This window comes from Podarcis vaucheri (genome assembly GCF_965113315.1).
Source record: "Podarcis vaucheri genome assembly, chromosome: 7".
NCBI lineage: Eukaryota > Metazoa > Chordata > Lepidosauria > Squamata > Lacertidae > Podarcis > Podarcis vaucheri.
The window spans coordinates 98,305,249-98,324,867 of NC_138765.1; the positions used below are offsets into that span (position 1 = coordinate 98,305,249).

General features: G+C 56.7%; 1 protein-coding gene and 1 pseudogene across 2 annotated transcripts; one reads left to right on the forward strand and one right to left on the reverse strand.

Annotated features, from left to right (window-relative positions):
• Nucleotides 1-1,508: 1,508 nt before the first annotated feature.
• LOC309537617 (tapasin-like) lies at nucleotides 1,509-6,490 on the reverse strand (annotated as a pseudogene). The gene is made up of 7 exons: nucleotides 6,472-6,490; nucleotides 5,764-6,066; nucleotides 4,734-4,986; nucleotides 3,933-4,259; nucleotides 3,474-3,563; nucleotides 2,675-2,715; nucleotides 1,509-2,347 (listed from the first exon to the last, which is right to left on the reverse strand). The product of its transcript is annotated as a tapasin-like (transcript).
• Nucleotides 6,491-13,543: 7,053 nt separating this feature from the next.
• Nucleotides 13,544-16,521, forward strand: LOC309538217 (solute carrier family 23 member 2-like). Its single transcript, XM_082233545.1, has 2 exons — nucleotides 13,544-13,992; nucleotides 15,326-16,521. Exons 1-2 carry the CDS (start codon nucleotides 13,944-13,946, stop codon nucleotides 15,565-15,567), a joined length of 291 nt encoding a protein of 96 aa, XP_082089671.1. The 5' UTR covers nucleotides 13,544-13,943; the 3' UTR covers nucleotides 15,568-16,521.
• Nucleotides 16,522-19,619: the final 3,098 nt, after the last annotated feature.

The following is a 19,619-nucleotide window of genomic DNA, read 5'->3' on the forward strand; positions in this document are numbered from 1 at the left end:
CCCTCTTTCTGCAGGTGGAGCCCTTCTCCTAGCGCTGACTCTTGGGGTGACTGGGAGAGGAATTTGGAGGTCTTCGATATATGGTCATGTTCATAACCGCACATACATAGATCAGCACAGGAAGACTGACCTGGAGCCATTTTGATTCCTAAACTGAGCAAATGTTCTCTCTGCAAGGTCAAAGTGGGAAAGCCTCCCCATTGTCTTTTCCTTCACAAATCCTGTCTTAAGGTTATGTCTCTGTTTGAAAAGGGTGAGCCTGTGACCTGACTCAAGAACTAAGTATTTTTCACTACAAAGGAATGGCCAGGCTCCCCAGGCAATCCAATCAAGTAACCTGCCAGACAGGAGATAAACAACAACAGGAGAGAAACAATATTCAAAGCTCTGTTTTAGTCCGCCTTTTCGGTGATGTCGGTGTGATGTATCTGAGGGGTGGTCTTAGGTTACACCCCTTCTGTGATGTATGTATGATGTTTCTGGGGGTGGTCTTGATCTTGTTGTTGTTTAGTCGTTTATTCGTGTCCGACTCTTCGTGACCCCCTGGACCGGAGCATGCCAGGCACTCCTGTCTTCCACTGCCTCCCACAGTTTGGTCAAACCTTCGAGAACACTGTCCCACCATCTCGTCCTCTGTCGTCCCCTTCTCCTTGCGCCCTCCGTCTTTCCCAACATCAGGGTCTTTTCCAGGGAGTCTTCTCTTCTCATGAGGTGGCCAAAGTCTTGGAGCCTCAGCTTCAGGATCTGTCCTTCCAGTGAGCACTCAGGGCTGATTTCTTTAAGAATGGATGCGTTTGACCTTCTTGCAGTCCATGGGACTCTCAAGAGTCTCCTCCAGCATCAGAATTCAAAAGCATCCATTCTTCGGCGATCAGCCTTCTTGATGGTCCAGCTCTCACTTCCATACATCACGACTGGGAAAACCATGGCTGTAACTACACGGACCTTTGTTGGCAAGGTGATGTCTCTGCTTTTTAAGGTCCTGATCTACAGGGTGGCAATTTCAAAAGTCTTTATAAGGCCTTGCAGACCATCTTTCTGGGTCCTTCCTCTCTCCTGCAAGTGAGGGGAGCACCCTGTTGCAACAGTTCAATCAAGGCCAAGCCTACAGGCTGCTGTTTTGCTCCAAGTAATCCTGGTTGGTGTCTTTCTTTTTTGTCCAAGGGAGCCCTCGGATTTTCCCGTTAACAAAGTGAAGCTGCGGAGGAGGCCCAGGAGGCGGTCCAAGGAGCTCCCCCTTCCACAACACCCCTGCCAGGCTGGCCTCTTGCATGTCGCCCCCTTTCCAGCAGGCGAAGCTGCAGGGGCCACTCACTTCCTGGCCCTCCAAAAATGGAGGAGGCCTTGGACCCTGGATGAGCCTGAGAGGAGCCTTGAGGGGGGCAGAGAGGGGCTCTTGCCCCTTCCCAGACTTTTCCTCCAACCATTTATTGCTACTGTTTATCAAACTTGGCCACCCTCACCTCTCCTGCAGCCCTGGAAGGAAAAAACAGACCCACAGCATGCAGTTCTTTTCAAGGCGTGTTTATTCTCCAGGTTGGCTCTGCCCCACGGGGCTTACAGTCTACAGCAGAATCTACACAGAATGGGGAGGGGGGAGCTCTGGGCTCTGGGGGGAGGGAAGGGGGGGCAGGTCCTAGTCCGTATCGAGAGAGAGAGGGCCGAGGGGAACGAAAGCTGCTCTGCCTGGCCGTCTCTGCAGGGATGTTGCGGGGAAACGGGCTCCTTTTGCACCCAGGTCTCTAGAGGGGATAAACCTGGGTCTGGACTGTACCACTTCAGGTCCCCCAGAGGGGGAGGTAAAGGGACACCCAATGACCCACATTTATTTATTTTGGGGTGGGAGGGATATGCTGATTTTGCTCAAGTCAGTCTCCCCTCCTCCAAAAAGGTTCTCTCCCACAATCCCAAAGACAACACAGGCCCCCCGTCAAGAGTCTCCCAGAGCATGTGCAGAGTCAGAGTTCAGAGATGCTTTTGTTGCGATTCCTGTCCTGCGGGGGGTTCGACCAGATGACCCTCAGGGCCCCCTCCCAATTCTACACTTAAATAATTTCACAGCACGGAAGTGAGGAGGGGCAGGGACTGCCAGAAAGGGGGGCTTTTGCTATGCACAGATCCGGCCCCCTCCTTAAAATCACAGCTGTGAATCTGCAGGATGCGAAGCCAAGCAGACCCCTGACCCCAAAAAGGCAGGGGAAGGGGGCTTCCCACAAGGGACCAGTGGGGCAAGACTGGGCAGCCAAAGAGGAGGGACCCAGGAGTCCGGGGGCCTACGATCCACTTTGCTCTTTCAACGGGATCCGGAGACAGGCAACAAACCAAGCCGGGAGCCCAGAGTCCGTTACTGCAGAAAGAAGAGAAATCCGTGAGATACTGACCCGATTCAGAGAGGAAACATTAGCTGGCTGGGGGTTGCAATTGCAGGAATTGCTCCACAAGAACCCTGCGAAGTAGGCAGACTGGATCCTGCCCCCCAGCCCCCCTGCGAGCTTCATCATGGCCAGGGACTGGGGATTCAAACCCAGATCTCTCGGCCAGGGCCTAGTCTGGCCCTCTCACCACTGCACCGCACTGCCTCTCAGTGGGTGGCACAGAGATGTTTTTTTAAAAAGAATAGAAAAATGAGGAATCGAGAGAACTTGGCAGTCTTGGGCGTATCTTGGGCACTGACCTCGGATTTGGGCTTCTCCGATTTGGGTTTTTCTTCAGAAGCTGGAAAAAGGAGGATAATGAAGCAGGGAAAGGTGAATCCCGAGAAAACCCAGGGAAATGGACAGGAATACTTGAAAGCATGCAGAAAGCTGAAATGGAGACCAACATTTCTGAGCCGCTGGGCAGGGATGTTTTTAGCAGGCGACCCAAGAGAGTCTGGCCAAGGCGCCTGGTTGGTATCAAGAGGCAGAGAGTTCCAAAGAGCCTTGGAGCCGGGAGGGACCCCGAGGGTCATCTAGTCCAACCCCCCGCAAGGCAGGAATCTTGAACCCACAACCCGGAAATGAAGAGCCTCTCCCAGCTGAGCTTCTTGTACTGGCAACTGTGGGAAAGGGGAGTCAATTGGCCAGTGCCAGTTCCGCCAATCAAAGGTGTCAGGTGGTGGAGGAGAGATTTCTCAACTGCTTTTACTGTCAATATTTGCATGGTCTCAATAGATTCTGAATTGTCTCCCCCAGGAAAATATGTCTATTTTTCATTATAATAATTAGACTTGCTGGAGGCTGGGTTATTTGTTTTGGTTCTCATTTTTATCATGTACGTTGTGTTTTCATCGTGCATTTTTATGCCGCAAACTGCCCGGAGATCCAGAAAAGGAGGATGCTGTGCACATTTATAGAATCCTAGAATTGTAGAATCAGAAGGGACCCCAGGAATCTCAGCTAAAGTATCCCCTAAAATATTGACCAAATGGTAAAATAGGACCATATTGATAACAAAAATAACAGTACAGAAGGGGTGGGTGGGAACAACCTTACCCCATCGGAAGAAGGACCGCAAGACCCCCAGGAGCACAATGGCGACCAGGAACAAGCCGATGGCGTCCTCCAGGGAGGGGCCCAGGGACCCTGGGGGGGGGGGGAGAAGGGGCAGAGGCAGAAGGGGGGCGTCAGAGAGGGAGAAGGGGGGCGACGTCAGACCCCCACCCTGCCTTGGCCACCCAGTGCAGGTCCCAAAGCTGCACCTTCGCCCCACCCCCCATATCCTCCCCCCATGCCCGACTTGATCAGTGCCAATTCACAGAATCCTAGTTGGGAGGGCACCCCAGCGGTCATCCAGCCCAACCCCCTTCAAGGGAGGAATCCCAGCTAAATCACCCAGGACGGGCGACCCCCCAACCTCCGCCAGTCAGGAATCACACCCGCAGCCGATCTTCTGGGCCTTGCTACCCAGCCCCCAGGGGACCCCGCCACAGACCCCCAAGTGCAGACCCCCACCTGCCACATGGAGCACGACCGCCTTCTTGACCCCCACCTCGCCCAGCCCGGCGTGGCCCACATGGCAGACGTAGGAGACCCCGTGGTCCTCGGTCGGGACGGGCAGCAGGCGGGCGAAGCTGGTGAAGCTGAAGGTGCCGTCAGGAGCCTGGCGGTGCCCCGAGTCCCCGATGTCCAGGAAGCTGTCCTGGGGGGCGTCGGACTCCCTCCGCTTCCAGCTGACCGAGGCACCCAGAGGGAAGAAGCCGGAGACCTCGCAGGCCAGCTGGGGCCAGGCACTGGGGGGCACGGAGAGCGTCGTGGGGCGCAGCGTCACCTGGGGGGGGGCTCTGCAGGGCGAGAGGGAGTGAGCAGAGCGCCCCCTGCTGACAACCAGGAGCGCTGCAGGCTCCCAGCTGCCGGGAGGGGAGAGGGGGGCTCTTGGATTCCAATCCTGAGGAAGACAGGGTCCCTGTTGGCTTGACCAAGTGGCCAGGCGCTTCTTAAGGAGCCTCCCAGCCCAGGGGCAGTCTCTCTGGATCGCTTGGTTCTTAGAAGCGTAGAATCAGACAGGTGGAAGGGATCCCCAAGGGTCATCTAGCCCAACCCCTGCCAGGCAGGGATCTCAGGGCAATTTGGCCACTGCGAGGTTTAAGCACTCTCCCTATGTTCTCTTGGCGCCTCCAGGCCCAGGAGCAGTCTATCTGGATCCCTAGGGCCTGGCCGGCATTTGGCCACTGTGAGAATGCAAGATGGGACCCCCCTTTCCCCTTCCTTCCCCCCGCCCTCCCTGCGAGGGAGACCCCCCGGTCGCTCACTCACCCACCACCTGGGCGTGCAGGTGGGGCAGGTAGACGGTGCAGATGTAGGTGCCCTTGTGGCGGACGGCCACGCTCCGCAGGCACCCCCCGCGTGGCTCCGTCGAAGGCCAGCACCACCTTCCCGGCCCCCCGGAACTGATGGCGCCACTCCACCGAGAAGGCCGAGGCCGGCGCCGAGAAGCCGCAGTGCAGGACCGCCGGGCGCCCGAGGCGGGACTCCAGGCGTGGCGTCCGCGTGAAGACCGACAGCACCGCTGCGCAAGGAGGGAGGAGGGTGAGGTGAGCGGGAGAGATCCCCAGCGGTCATCTAGACCAACCCCCGTGCAAGGGAGGAATCCCAGAAGGGAAAAACAACAAACCCAGGGCTGTGTTTAGCAGATGCGGTGCCAGGCTGCAAATGTCTGCCCGATAGTGTTGGGGTGGCCGTAGCTGCGCACTGCCAGCCATTGTGGGGGGCGCAACTCTCCCCCATGCCAATGCAGGAGAGCGATCCCCCGAGAGGCCAGCGCCCTATGGGAAAGACGGCTCTGAACAAACCCACCATCTATTTGATTTATTCATTTAATTCCGTGGTTCTCAGATTTGGGGGGGACCCCCATAAACGCTCTCCCTTTCAGCCAGTGCCCTAAAAGAGGCGCCATGGTTTGGAACAACTGTTTGCACGACCCAGTAAGATGAAAGCAAGATTTGAAAGAGCAACAATTACTTGCCAAATGACTCAAAATCCACTTCAAACTACTCCAAGTAGTTCAACCCAGCAGATGCATTTGATCCAGGGATTTCTGCTTTCCGCTTGCCCCACGGTGCCCCCCACCCCCTGACCCCCAGGAGGGTGTCACCAATGACTTTGGGCACTCCTGATAACGGCTTTTCTGCCCCGCCTTCTCCTCCCAGGGGCTCCAGGCGGCCTCCCTCCCCTTCCCCCGCGCTGACCCTGCGAAGCACCGACTGGCCCTCGGTCCCTCTCTCCCCGGCTGCGGGCGCAGGGCTCTCACCGCTCGGCCGCTCCCCTTCCGCTCGCCCGGTGGGACCTGCGGTGGTGGGGACGCTGCTGACCCCATCCTGCTGCTTCCAAGGCGGGGCCTCCTCCGTGTGCAGGACGCTGCTGACCCCGAACTCGGCCTCGGGGGCCTGGATGCTGGCGATGAGGCACTTGCCCCTCTCCAGGGCGCGGGGGCAGCCCCCTCCGCCCGCCAGCCCCTCCGCCCAGGCGACAAAGTGGGACTGCGTAAGCGTTGATCTCGCAGGAGGATTCCGCCTCGCTGGCATCCCGACTCAGCCAGGGCGGGGGGGGGTGGCCGAGGCCTGACCGCCCCACAGGGCCCCAGAGGGGTCTGCCGGGGGGACAAAGCGGGGGGAGGTGAACCAGTGTCTGGGGGGGGGGGGAATGATGAGCCTGGTCTCTCCACTGCCGGACCCCCCAACCTACATCGCAGGGGGTTGGAGTGGATGACCTTTGGGGTTCCCAACTCCACCCTTCTGGGTCAAACCAAAAAAACCAAGCAGCTTTGTACCTCTGAAAAGTGGAAATGTTGAGGTTGGAAACCAATCTGAAGTAGATCCAGAATAAGCATAACTAAATAAAGTTAATCCACAACAATAGGACTCCTGAGTTCTTGAGATGATTTCTTTTGTCCATTTACTGTATTTATTTTTCCCAATTGGAACTATAAAGTGGTGATTTTCTTGAGTCAAAATGAGAGTAACCCTGAACCATTTTTAGGAAAAAAGCACTGTACCTATATACCAGAGAAGCATGTATGGAACTGTAGTTGTTTGTATGTAGCAGGAACACCCCGCCAATCATTCAGTTTGTACAAACTTCACACACTCACACTCACACACGACATACGCTACGCTTCTGTTATAAATTCATAGAAAAATCAACCATACATCGGATTTGCACTGTTCTATTTTTTATTTTACTCCATATGACAAGGACTATCAAAGGGGGGTGGCTTGTCTCTGGTCAGCCATAATCCCTTCACCATCCCAGCACATCCACAGGAGCCCTGCCCAGTTGCTATGTCAACCCTGATGATCCCAGACAGAAGACCATCAGGATCACAAAGAACTTGCATATGGGAGTGGATTCAGCATGGACTGGAACAAAGGACAATGATCAGCTCTTCCCTCTGGGGGCAGGAAACTGCAAACTCCCCTCTGTCACCTGGAAGTGACTCATGGGGAGGGGGAAAGGAGGAACCTGCCAGGTGACAGGACACTCAGGTTACCACCCCCCCCTCCTTTCTGTGATGAAGGTGTGATGTTTCTGGGGGTGGGCTTGACCTGGAGGAGGGGAATTTCAAAACAGGGCGGACAGAGAGGGAGGAGCGTAGGGAGACCCCCAAGAAGGATGGCTGAGGGGACCCCCTGGGTGTGGGGGGCGGACTGAGAGGGGGGAGCGGAGGGAGACCCCCCAGAAGGAGGGCTGAGGGGACCCCCTGGGTGTGGGGGGCGGACTGAGAGGGGGGTGAAGGGAGACCCCCAAGAAGGAGGGCTGAAGGGACCCTCTGGGTGTGGTGGGCGGACTGAGGGGGGGGGTGAAGGGAGACCCCCAGGAAGGAGGGCTGAGGGGACCCCCTGGGTGTGGGGGGCGGACTGAGAGGGGGGAGCGGAGGGAGACCCCCAAGAAGGAGGGCTGAGGGGACCCCCTGGGTGTGGGGGGCGGACTGAGAGGGGGGAGCGGAGGGAGACCCCCAGGAAGGAGGGCTGAGGGGACCCCCTGGGTGTGGGGGGCGGAGGGAGACCCCCAAGAAGGAGGGCTGAGGGGACCCCCTGGGTGTGGGGGGTGGACTAAGGGGGGCGAAGGGAGACCCCCAGGAAGGAGGGCTGAGGGGACCCCCTGGGTGTGGGGGGCGGAGGGAGACTCCCAAGAAGGAGGGCTGAGGGGACCCCCTGGGTGTGGGGGGCGGACTGACAGGGGGGCGGAGGGAGACCCCCAAGAAGGAGGGCTAAAGGGACCCTCTGGGTGTGGTGGGCGGATTGAGGGGGGGGTGAAGGGAGACCCCCCAGGAAGGAGGGCTGAGGGGACGCCCTGGGTGTGGGGGGCGGAGGGAGACCCCCAAGAAGGAGGGCTGAGGGGACCCCCTGGGTGTGGGGGGTGGACTAAGGGGGGCGAAGGGAGACCCCCAAGAAGGAGGGCTGAGGGGACCCCCTGGGTGTGGGGGGCGGAGGGAGACCCCCAAGAAGGAGGGCTGAGGGGACCCCCTGGGTGTGGGGGGCGGAGGGAGACCCCCAAGAAGGAGGGCTGAAGGGACCCCCTGGGTGTGGGGGGCGGACTGAGAAGGGGGAGCGGAGGGAGACCCCCAAGAAGGAGGGCTGAGGAGACCACCTGGGTGTGGGGGGCGGACTGAGAGGGGGCAGCGGAGGGAGACCCCCAAGAAGGAGGGCTGAAGGGACCCTCTGGGTGTGGTGGGCGGACTGAGAGAGGGGAGGGAAGGGAGACCCCCAAGAAGGAGGGCTGAGGGGACCCCCTGGGTGTGGGGGGCGGAGGGAGATCCCCAAGAAGGAGGGCTGAGGGGACCGCCTGGGTGTGGGGGGCGGACTGAGAAGGGGGAGCGGAGGGAGACCCCCAAGAAGGAGGGCTGAGGAGACCTCCTGGGTGTGGGGGGCGGAGGGAGACCCCCAAGAAGGAGGGCTGAGGGGACCCCCTGGGTGTGGGGGGCGGAGGGAGACCCCCAAGAAGGAGGGCTGAGGGGACCCCTGGGTGTGGGGGGCGGACTGAGAAGGGGGAGCGGAGGGAGACCCCCAAGAAGGAGGGCTGAGGGGACCCCCTGGGTGTGGGGGGCGGAGGGAGACCCCCAAGAAGGAGGGCTGAGGGGACCCCCTGGGTGTGGGGGGCGGAGGGAGACCCCCAAGAAGGAGGGCTGAGGGGACCCCTGGGTGTGGGGGGCGGACTGAGAAGGGGGAGCGGAGGGAGACCCCCAAGAAGGAGGGCTGAGGAGACCTCCTGGGTGTGGGGGGCGGAGGGAGACCCCCAAGAAGGAGGGCTGAGGGGACCCCCTGGGTGTGGGGGGCGGAGGGAGACCCCCAAGAAGGAGGGCTGAGGGGACCCCCTGGGTGTGGGGGGGCGGACTGAGAGAGGGGAGGGAAGGGAGACCCCCAAGAAGGAGGGCTGAGGGGACCCCCTGGGTGTGGGGGGCGGAGGGAGACCCCCAAGAAGGAGGGCTGAGGAGACCTCCTGGGTGTGGGGGGCGGAGGGAGACCCCCAAGAAGGAGGGCTGAGGGGACCCCCTGGGTGTGGTGGGCGGACTGAGAGAGGGGAGGGAAGGGAGACCCCCAAGAAGGAGGGCTGAGGGGACCCCCTGGGTGTGGGGGGCGGAGGGAGACCCCCAAGAAGGAGGGCTGAGGGGACCCCCTGGGTGTGGGGGGCGGACTGAGAAGGGGGAGCGGAGGGAGACCCCCAAGAAGGAGGGCTGAGGGGACCCCCTGGGTGTGGGGGGTGGACTGAGAGAGGGGAGTGGAGGGAGACCCCCAAGAAGGAGGGCTGAGGGGACCCCCTGAGTGTGGGGGCGGACTGAGAGGGGGGAGCGGAGGGAGAACCCCAAGAAGGAGGGCTGAGGGGACCCCCTGGGTGTGGGGGGCGGAGGGAGACCCCCAAAAAGTAGGGCTGAGGGGACCCCCTGGGTGTGGGGGGCGGAGGGAGACCCCCAAGAAGGAGGGCTGAGTGGACCCCCTGGGTGTGGTGGGCGGACTGAGAGAGGGGAGGGAAGGGAGACCCCCAAGAAGGAGGGCTGAGGGGACCCCCTGGGTGTGGGGGGCGGAGGGAGACCCCCAAGAAGGAGGGCTGAGGGGAACCCCTGGGTGTGGGGGGGCGGAGGGAGACCCCCAAGAAGGAGGGCTGAGGGGACCCCCTGGGTGTGGGGGGCGGAGGGAGACCCCCAAGAAGGAGGGGTGAGGGGACCCCCTGGGTGTGGGGGGGGCGGATTGAGAGGAGGGAGCGGAGGGGGACCCCCAAGAAGGAGGGCTGAGGGGACCCCCTGGGTGTGGGGGGGGCGGAGGGAAAGGGGGGAGGGAAGGGAGAACCCCAAGAAGGAGGGCTGAGGGGACCCCCTGGGTGTGGGGGGGGGCGGAGGGAGACCCCCAAAAAGGAGGGCTGAGGGGACCCCCTGGGTGTGGGGGCGGAGGGAGACCCCCAAGAAGGAGGGCTGAGTGGACCCCCTGGGTGTGGTGGGCGGACTGAGAGAGGGGAGGGAAGGGAGACCCCCAAGAAGGAGGGCTGAGGGGACCCCCTGGGTGTGGGGGGCGGAGGGAGACCCCCAAGAAGGAGGGCTGAGGGGACCCCCTGGGTGTGGGGGGCGGAGGGAGACCCCCAAGAAGGAGGGCTGAGGGGACCCCCTGGGTGTGGGGGGGCGGATTGAGAGGAGGGAGCGGAGGGGGACCCCCAAGAAGGAGGGCTGAGGGGACCCCCTGGGTGTGGGGGGGGCGGAGGGAAAGGGGGGAGGGAAGGGAGAACCCCAAGAAGGAGGGCTGAGGGGACCCCCTGGGTGTGGGGGGGGCGGAGGGAAAGGGGGGAGGGAAGGGAGACCCCCAAGAAGGAGGGCTGAGGGGACCCCCTGGGTGTGGGGGGGCGGATTGAGAGGAGGGAGCGGAGGGGGACCCCCAAGAAGGAGGGCTGAGGGGGCCCCCTGGGTGTGGGGGGGGAGCGGAGGGAGACCCCCAAGAAGGAGGGCTGAGGGGACCCCCTGGGTGTGGGGGGCGGAGGGAGACCCCCAAGAAGGAGGGCTGAGGGGACCCCCTGAGTGTGGGGGCAGACTGAGAGGGGGGAGCGGAGGGAGAACCCCAAGAAGGAGGGCTGAGGGGACCCCCTGGGTGTGGGGGGCGGAGGGAGACCCCCAAAAAGGAGGGCTGAGGGGACCCCCTGGGTGTGGGGGGTGGACTGAGAGGGGGGAGCGGAGGGAGACCTCCAAGAAGGAGGGCTGAGGGGACCCCCTGGGTGTGGGGGGCGGAGGGAGACCCCCCAGAAGGAGGGCTGAGGGGACCCCCTGGGTGTGGGGGGCGGAGGGAGACCCCCAAGAAGGAGGGCTGAGGGGACCCCCTGGGTGTGGGGGGCGGAGGGAAAGGGGGGAGGGAAGGGAGACCCCCAAGAAGGAGGGCTGAGGGGACCCCCTGGGTGTGGGGGGGGCGGATTGAGAGGAGGGAGCGGAGGGGGACCCCCAAGAAGGAGGGCTGAGGGGACCCCCTGGGTGTGGGGGGGGGCGGAGGGAGACCCCCAAAAAGGAGGGCTGAGGGGACCCCCTGGGTGTGGGGGGGGGCGGAGGGAAAGGGCCCCCCCCAAGTCTGACTCCAGAGCCTCCAAGTCCAAGGGAAGGAGGCGCCTGTCTCCGGACCCCAGCTTGGCCCCCCAATTCAGTGGGGCTGCCCCCGGGAAGATGGGGGGGCTGGAGGGAAGACGTGTCTCCCTCGGGGGGGGGGGATCTGGGCTTCCTCTTCCTCTCGAGGAGGCTGCTTGACTCCTGGGGAAGCCCCGTCTCCCTGGCGCGGAGTCGGGCTCCGAGGGGCAGCGGGGAGAGGGAGGGCCGGGCTGGCAAGGGTTAAGAGGAGCAGAGCTGGAGTCCTAGAGAGGACGGGGAGGGGGAGGGGGAGAGGGCAAGGTCCTCCAGAGCAGAAGCCCCTCCCTCCCTCCCTCCCTCCCTCCCCCCCTGCTTTCTTCTCCTCTCTCCTTGGCAAAAGCCCCTCCTGGAGTCACCTGAGTCTCCTCTCTCCTCCCCCTGAGGGTGCCATGGGGAGATCATCGCTTCGGACCCTTTGGTGGCAGGCAAAGGGAGAGGGAAGGTACCCCCCCCCTTTCCTTCCGTATCACTACCATCCATGAACTGGTAGAAGGAGCAAGTGTGATAGAGTCACAAAACAAGCACGAGTTCACAGTGTTACGGCTAAAATCTGGGTGCGGGGTTACTCTGCCACCCAGCTCATCGGACTAAGTCCGCGGGTCCCTGCGGAAGAAAATGAGCTCAGCCGGACACAGGAGCAACTGCAGAAGGTCCAAGTTTATTGCGCAACAGGTTCAAGGCGAGATTGAACAGCGAGAAAGGGGTGGCATGAACTTTTGAGTTTTCCCTCCATGTCCCAGAATACAGTGCATGAAACGTCACGAATACATTATGGGAAGGTTGGGTTTCACAAGTTACATCATGAATATACTTTACACGTCATGAATACATTATGAAAAGGTGGGATTACATTAATTAGCATTTTCGGATGAGGGAGGGGGGATATGCGGAGCGGGAAATATACATAGATACACATTTATTGAGTACCGGTGGTGGCAAGACAATGGGCCAGGAATATACATCGTCTGTCACCTAGTATTGCCCGAAGGAAGGATTTGCAAAACTATCTGACAGGATTAAGAAGTTCCTGCGTACGTGACCTGCCGCTTTGGGGATTATGGAAGTAGGGACAGCATCATGGAGTCCAAGGGGAACTGAGTTGAATGGCACCGAGAACGAGCAGATCAGAACCACGGCTGATTTTATATCAATTTTTGAAGATTTCAGTGATTTCTAAGCCACTCTGTACTAGAGAGCAAAAGCAGAAACAGAGTGGATACATTGTAACAGGATTTTGACAGTATTACTTGAGAGATTATGGAGGACAGGGGAGGGGTGATGGAGTCCTAGAGAAATTGAGCAAATATATTGTAGTGAAGAAGACATTGCCCCCCCCCCCGTTCCATATCAACAGCCATTTGCACAGAGCATATATTCCCCTTCCAGTTCCCTCCCCTTTCTCCTCCTCACGAAAAGTTCTGCCCCATGTCTCCTGAGCATGAACAGAAAGTTCCTGTCTTGGGACTCTTTTTGGACTCTTCCCAGGAAAAGGGGGTGAGAAACCAAAGGGGGGTTTCAGAGTCTTCAGATATGTTTCATTCTCCTGTAAGAAAGCTGCCGTCTGGTTTTAACAAGGCCACTGGCCTTAGAAAGAAAAAGGCTGTGAGAAGCAAAGGACTCTGTTCTGCACCTTCGCTTCAGTCTTTTTGTTACAGCAAGAGCAATATGCTTAGCTAATGCTTTTAGCCTTAGAAGGGGAAAAAAGCTTTGAGAGTGTGCAGTTTGAGAGAGCCTGAGGCGAGGCTTGGAGGCCTGGCTGGGGGGGGGGGGAGGATTCACAAAGGGGTTTAGGGTTTTTAGGGTAGCCTGACTGTCTTTCTTCACTCCTGCAAACTGGCCCCTCCCTGGCTTGGCAGAGAGGACAAAGGAGGACCCTCCGCTCCCCGACTTGGGGGTCTCCGCGCCCACCAAATTCTTCCTGAAAGTTAATAGTGGGAGCAGAAGCACCTCACTAGGGAGGGTGTTCCATAAACTTGGGACCACCACTGATGGCAAGGGCGAACAAGTTAAGAGCTGGGAGTCTGTTAGGTATGTTTAGCCAGGAGAAGAGACTATCATATAGGAAAAGGAGCAGATTCTTTTTCTCTTGTTCCAAAGGATTGAAACAACAGGTTCAAATCAAAGATGATTTAGACTTGGAAGAACTAATGATGATGCATGCTTCTTTGACAGTGTAAGAGGTGGTGATCAAGCAGAGGCTCTAGTAGTAAATTTACTGCAGTAGGTGGGACTAGATTTCTTTTTGAGGTCCCTTGCAGTTCCATGAACCCAGCTTACACTCAGTCAGGCCATTGGTCCATCCAGCCCAGTACTGCCTACTCTTAACTGGCAGCAGTTTTCCAAGATGCCAGGCAGAGACCCGACTGCTACTTGCTACCTGATTCTGGACCTAGACCTGTCTTCATCCAAGGCCTGTGCTCTACCAATGAACTATAGCCCTTTCCTAGTAGGAGGGGAAATTGCCTCCCAACTGACTTTTGAGTAGTGCTGTCCATTGTGTCCATGTGAGGGACAGGGTGGGTGGAATAGCAATATATATTGTTTTAGTTCTATTATTGCTTAATTACTTTTAAATGATTGTCTTTTATATGTTTTTAGCTTTTTGTATTTTATCTGAGTCATTTTAATTTGTGCAAGTTTCCTTGAGTCCCCGGTATGATGAGGATGATGATGATAAATATAAATATATGAGCATTGCTAAGCAATCCACATCGCCAGGTGTTTGTGCTGTGTGGACAGTGTGACTTTGGCTCCTGAAATTGTGTGTATGAATATGGCGGCTCTTCAGATTTTGCTCTAAGTCTCTCCCTCCCCTTTCTGTTCTTGTAGGAATAGCCAGCATTGATCAAGTGTTAAATGTTCTTCTCACTACAGCCATGTTCGTTGGGGGTTGTGTAGCATTTATTTTAGACAACACCATTCCAGGTGAGTAGTGCAACAGGCTGCCTTTCCCCACTGTTTCCCTCCCCTGCCTTCCAGTTGAAGACACGGGTGCTGCTTGAGGCTGAAAATAGGCAGCACAGCCACAGGTTGACACAGAACACAATCCAACAGTGCAAATTGTGTGCTCCTGGGGAATCCTCATTCATTTCTGTGTGGCTCGTGGGTTTGTAGGTCCCCTTCTACTGCCCTGAGGCAGCTGGAGCCCCTGTGCACAACTGCACAAGTATCACTTTCCGGGTATCCCACTCAGTGCTCAGGCCGATGGAGTGGGGCCAGCTTTCCTGTGAAAGGGGCTTAGAAGCACATCAGAAGAGCATCTGCTGGATCCGGCCAATGGCCCCTCTAGGCCAGCACCCTGTTCTCACAGGGGCCAACCAGGTGCCCTGATGCAGGCCTGTCCAAAGTCCATTTCGGGGGCCTAATTGGTTTAACCCGGCCCCTGTGGCACTTTATTCCCTGGCATAAAATCCTAAAAAACCCTCAACCACTTCAACCCTAAGAAAAGTTCAACAACTTTGGTCGGCCCTTAGGTCGGCCCTCACGGTCCTTCACTTCATCAAATCTGGCCACCACTGCATGGGGAGCCCACAAGCAGGCTCTGAGCACAAAAGCACCCTTCTCTCCTTTGGTTTCTAGCAACAGGGGAGCATTGGTTCCTCCAACGGGAGAGGAAGAGCACTGCCATCAGGGCTATCAGTCACTGATGACCCTCTCCTCCATCAATTAGTCTACTCTTTTAAAGCCATCTAGGTTGGTGGCCATATCTGTCTCCTGCAGGAGAGACGCAGGCGGCTCTGTGGTCTAAACCCCTGAGCCTCTTGGGCTCGCTGATTGGAAGGTCGGGGGTTCGAATCCACACAACGGTAGTGAGCTCCCGTTGCTCTGTCCCTGCTCCTGCCAACCTAGCAGTTCGAAAGCACACCAGTGCAAGTAGATAAATAGTTACCACTGTGATGGGAAGGTAAACGACATTTCCATGCGCTCTGGCTTTCATCATGGTGTCCCGTTGTGCCAGAAGCGGTTACTCACAGCCCAGACAGCTGTCTGTGGACAAACGCCGGCTCCCTCGGCCTGAAAGCAAGATGAGCGCCGCAACCCCATAGTTGCCTTTGACTGGACTTGACCGTCCAGGGGTCCTTTACCTTTACCTGTGGGAACAAGTTCCATAGTTTAACTCTGCGTTGCATGAAGGAGGACTTTCTTGCAGCATGCAGTTTCATTGGGTGTCCATGAATCCCAGTGTTATTAGAGAGGGGCTTATGTCTCCAATGTTCAGCTCTTGATGCAGCTCTCTCCCTATCCTTTTGATACCCAGGAAGCCCCGAAGAAAGAGGAATCCAGAAATGGAAGAAAGGAGTGTGCAAAGGCAGCAAATCCATCGATGGCATGGAAACTTATGACTTGCCTTTTGGCATGGAATTTGTGAGGAAGTACAAATGCTTCCGCTTTTTACCCATCAGCCCCACCTTCATGGGCTACACATGGAAAGGCTTCAGGCAAAACAGTGGCTGCCAGAGCACAGAGGAGGAGGAGGACTCGGAGGAGGCCACTGTATAGCCCCTGCTGCTGCAGCCCCTGTCCACCAGCTGCAGTGACAGACACCTCTGCAGTTCCTTGCTGACCTTGTTTTGTTCTATGTTTTTTGTATTTCTGCATTTTGAATTCTGGAACCAGAGCCGAAACAGATTAAAAGAAATAGCTTTCCTATTGTGGACAGTGACAGCTATCTATAACGTCTCTCTATAATTACGTTGTGCTTTTTGTTTTGTTTTTAAGAAGTACTGTTAGAATTGCTTTTGCTGATTTTGGCGGGGCAACTACTGTTCAACGTTTAATCCAGATCCAAAATGGGTAAATATTGTAAACACGGCGCTTAAGCAGGCTGTGTCTTTCCCATTTTGTAGCTGATACATTCCATTTTTTTATTTAACTCTCATAAGCCCCCAGTCATTCGTTGGGATTATTCTGGCAAATTATACCAAAGTGTTCCATACTAGACAGTGCTTTCAAAGCTTCCCAGCATTGTGTATTGGATGTACCGACAAGTGGTGCCTTTGCACACGCTTCTGTTCCTAAGAAAGTGACATGGCTCTGGGGTGCTTGACGAGTCCTAGCTGAGCACCTTTTGTGGACAGGGTTGACTGGGGCTTTGCCTCTGGCTGCCGTCAAATTGCACATCCCTGAACCTGACAGATTGCCTAAGCAGCTCACGGTCTTGCATCCCTTCAGGCCAGTCTTTTAAAAGTGATATTTATTAAGCAGCCAAATTCACGACTTCTCAATGGAGAACGGAATTATCTAGTTGTCTCTGGATTTGTACTGACCTGCTTCATGCAGTTCTGCCTCTCCCAGAAACAGCCTTCAGTTAATGTTGCCTTTGTGTTTTCCTCCCTTTCTGAGCTTAACATGGGACCTGCTTTTAAAAGAAGAGAGACCGTGTGTGCATCACTGTCCACTGGGTGGTTTAACGGGTATCGGGGGCCCACGGTGGGTGCCATTCAGTCTCTTGATTTTTTTCTTCTACTAATATAGTAATAATAATTTATTATTTATACCCCGCCCATCTGGCTGGGCCTCCCCAGCCACTCTGGGCGGCTTCCATAAAAACCAAAAATACAATAAAATATCACACGTTAAAAACTTCCCTGAACAGGGCTGCCTTAAGATGTCTCCTGAATGTCAGGTAGTTGTTTATCACTTTGACATCTGGTGGGAGGGCGTTCCACAGGGCGGGCGCCACTACCGAGAAGGCCCTCTGCCTGGTTCCCTGTAGCTTCGCTTCTCACAATGAGGGAACCGCCAGAAGGCCCTCGGCGCTGGACCTCAGTGTCTGGGCAGAATGATGGGGGTGGAGACGCTCCTTCAGGTATACTGGACCGAGGCCGTTTAGGGCTTTAAAGGTCAGCACCAACACTTTGAATTGTGCTCGGAAACGTACTGGGAGCCAATGCAGGTCTTTCAAGACCGGTGTTATATGGTCTCGGCGGCCGCTCCCAGTCACCAGTCTAGCTGCCGCATTCTGGATTAGTTGTAGTTTCCGAGTCACCTTCAAAGGTAGCCCCACGTAGAGCGCATTGCAGTAGTCATAGAATCATAGGATCATAGAGTTGGAAGAGACCACAAGGGCCATCGAGTCCAACCCCCTGCCAAGCAGGAAACACCATCAGAGCACTCCTGACATATGGTTGTCAAGCCTCTGCTTAAAGACCTCCAAAGTAGGAGACTCCACCACACTCCTTGGCAGCAAATTCCACTGTCGAACAGCTCTTACTGTCAGGAAGTTCTTCCTAATGTTTAGGTGGAATCTTCTTTCTTGTAGTTTGGATCCATTGCTCCGTGTCCGCTTCTCCGGAGCAGCAGAAAACAACCTTTCTCCCTCCTCTATGTGACATCCTTTTATATATTTGAACATGGCTATCATATCACCCCTTAACCTCCTCTTCTCCAGGCTAAACATGCCCAGCTCCCTTAGCCGTTCCTCATAAGGCATCGTTTCCAGGCCTTTGACCATTTTGGTTGCCCTCCTCTGGACACGTTCCAGTTTGTCAGTGTCCTTCTTGAACTGTGGTGCCCAGAACTGGACACAGTACTCCAGGTGTGGTCTGACCAGAGCAGAATACAGTGGCACTATTACTTCCCTTGATCTAGATGCTATACTCCTATTGATGCAGCCCAGAATTGCATTGGCTTTTTTAGCTGCCGCGTCACACTGTTGGCTCATGTCAAGTTTGTGGTCAACCAAGACTCCTAGATCCTTTTCACATGTACTGCTCTCAAGCCAGGTGTCACCCATCTTGTATTTGTGCCTCTCATTTTTTTTTTGCCCAAGTGCAATACTTTACATTTCTCCCTGTTAAAATTCATCTTGTTTGTTTCTGCCCAGTTCTCTAATCTGTCAAGGTCGTTTTGAAGTGTGATCCTGTCCTCTGGGGTGTTAGCCACCCCTCCCAGTTTGGTGTCATCTGCAAATTTGATCAGGATGCCCTTGAGTCCATCATCCAAGTCGTTGATAAAGATGTTGAATAAGACCGGGCCCAAGACAGAACCCTGTGGCACCCCACTAGTCCAAGCGGGAGATAACCAGAGCATGCACCACTCTGGCGAGACAGTCCGCAGGCAGATAGGGTCTTAGCCTGCGTACCCGGTGGAGCTGGTAGACAGCTGCCCTGGACACAGAGTTAACCTGTGCCTCCATGGACAGCTGTGAGTCCAAAATGACTCCCAGGCTGCGCACCTGGTCCTTCAGGGGCACAGTTACCCCATTCAGGACCAGGGAATCCTCCACACCTGCCCGCCTCCTGTCCCCCAAAAACAGTACTTCTGTCTTGTCAGGATTCAACCTCAATCTGTTAGCCGCCATCCATCCTCCAACCGCCTCCAGACACTCACACAGGACCTTCACCGCCTTCACTGGTTCTGATTTAAAAGAGAGGTAGAGCTGGGTATCATCGGCATACTGATGAACACCCAGCCCAAACCTCCTGATGATCTCTCCCAGCGGCCGCATGTAGATGTTGAAAAGCATGGGGGGAGAGGACAGAACCCTGAGGCACCCCACAAGTGAGAGCCCAGGGGTCTGAACACTCATCCCCCACCACCACTTTCTGAGCACGGCACAGGAGGAAGGAGCGGAAGCACTGTATGACAGTACCCCCAGCTCCCAGCCCCTCAAGACGGTCCAGAAGGATGCTATGGTCGATGGTATCGAACGCCGCTGAGAGATCCAGCAGAACTAGGAAACAGCTCTCACCTTTGTCCCTAGCCCGCCGGAGATCATCAACCAGTGCGACCAAGGCAGTTTCAGTCCCATGATGAGGCCTGAATCCCGACTGGAAGGGATCAAAATGGTCCGCTTCTTCCAGGCGTGCCTGGAGTTGTTCGGCAACCGCTCGCTCAATCACCTTGCCCAGGAATGGAAGATTTGAGACTGGGCAATAGTTGGCCATCGTGGCCGCATCTAAAGATGGTTTTTTAAGAAGCGGTTTAATAACCGCCTCTTTTAGCGGGTCTGGGAAGGCTCCCTCACGGAGGGAAGCATTCACCACCCCACGAAGCCCATCGCCCAGTCCTTCCCGGCTAGCTTTTATAAGCCAGGATGGGCAAGGATCCAGGAGACAGGTGGTTGGTTTCACTCGTCCAAGCAGCCTGTCCACATCCTCAGAGGTAACAGATTGGAATTGATCCCACTCAACTTGACTAGACAGGACTCTTGCACTCTCCCGCCCCGGTCCTGCTCCCACGGTGGAGTCTACTTCTTCCCGAATCTGAGCGATTTTATCTGCAAAAAACTTTGCAAAATCATTGCAGGAGAACATGTGGCCCGTACTGGGCCCCGATGTTGCAGGTGGTTCCGCTAAATTGTGAACCACCTGAAAAAGTCTCCTGCTGCTGTTTTCTGCAGATGCAATAGAGGCGGCGAAGAAATTCTTCTTCGCCGTCGCTATCGCCACTTGGTAGGCTCGACGTTGAGCTCTAACCTGTGTCCGGTCAGATTCGGAATGAGTTATCCGCCACCGGCGCTCTAGCCGTCTCAACGATTGTTTCATTGCCCTCAGATCCGTGGAAAACCACGGGGCTGTCCGGGCTCCATGCAATCGGAGAGGGCGCTT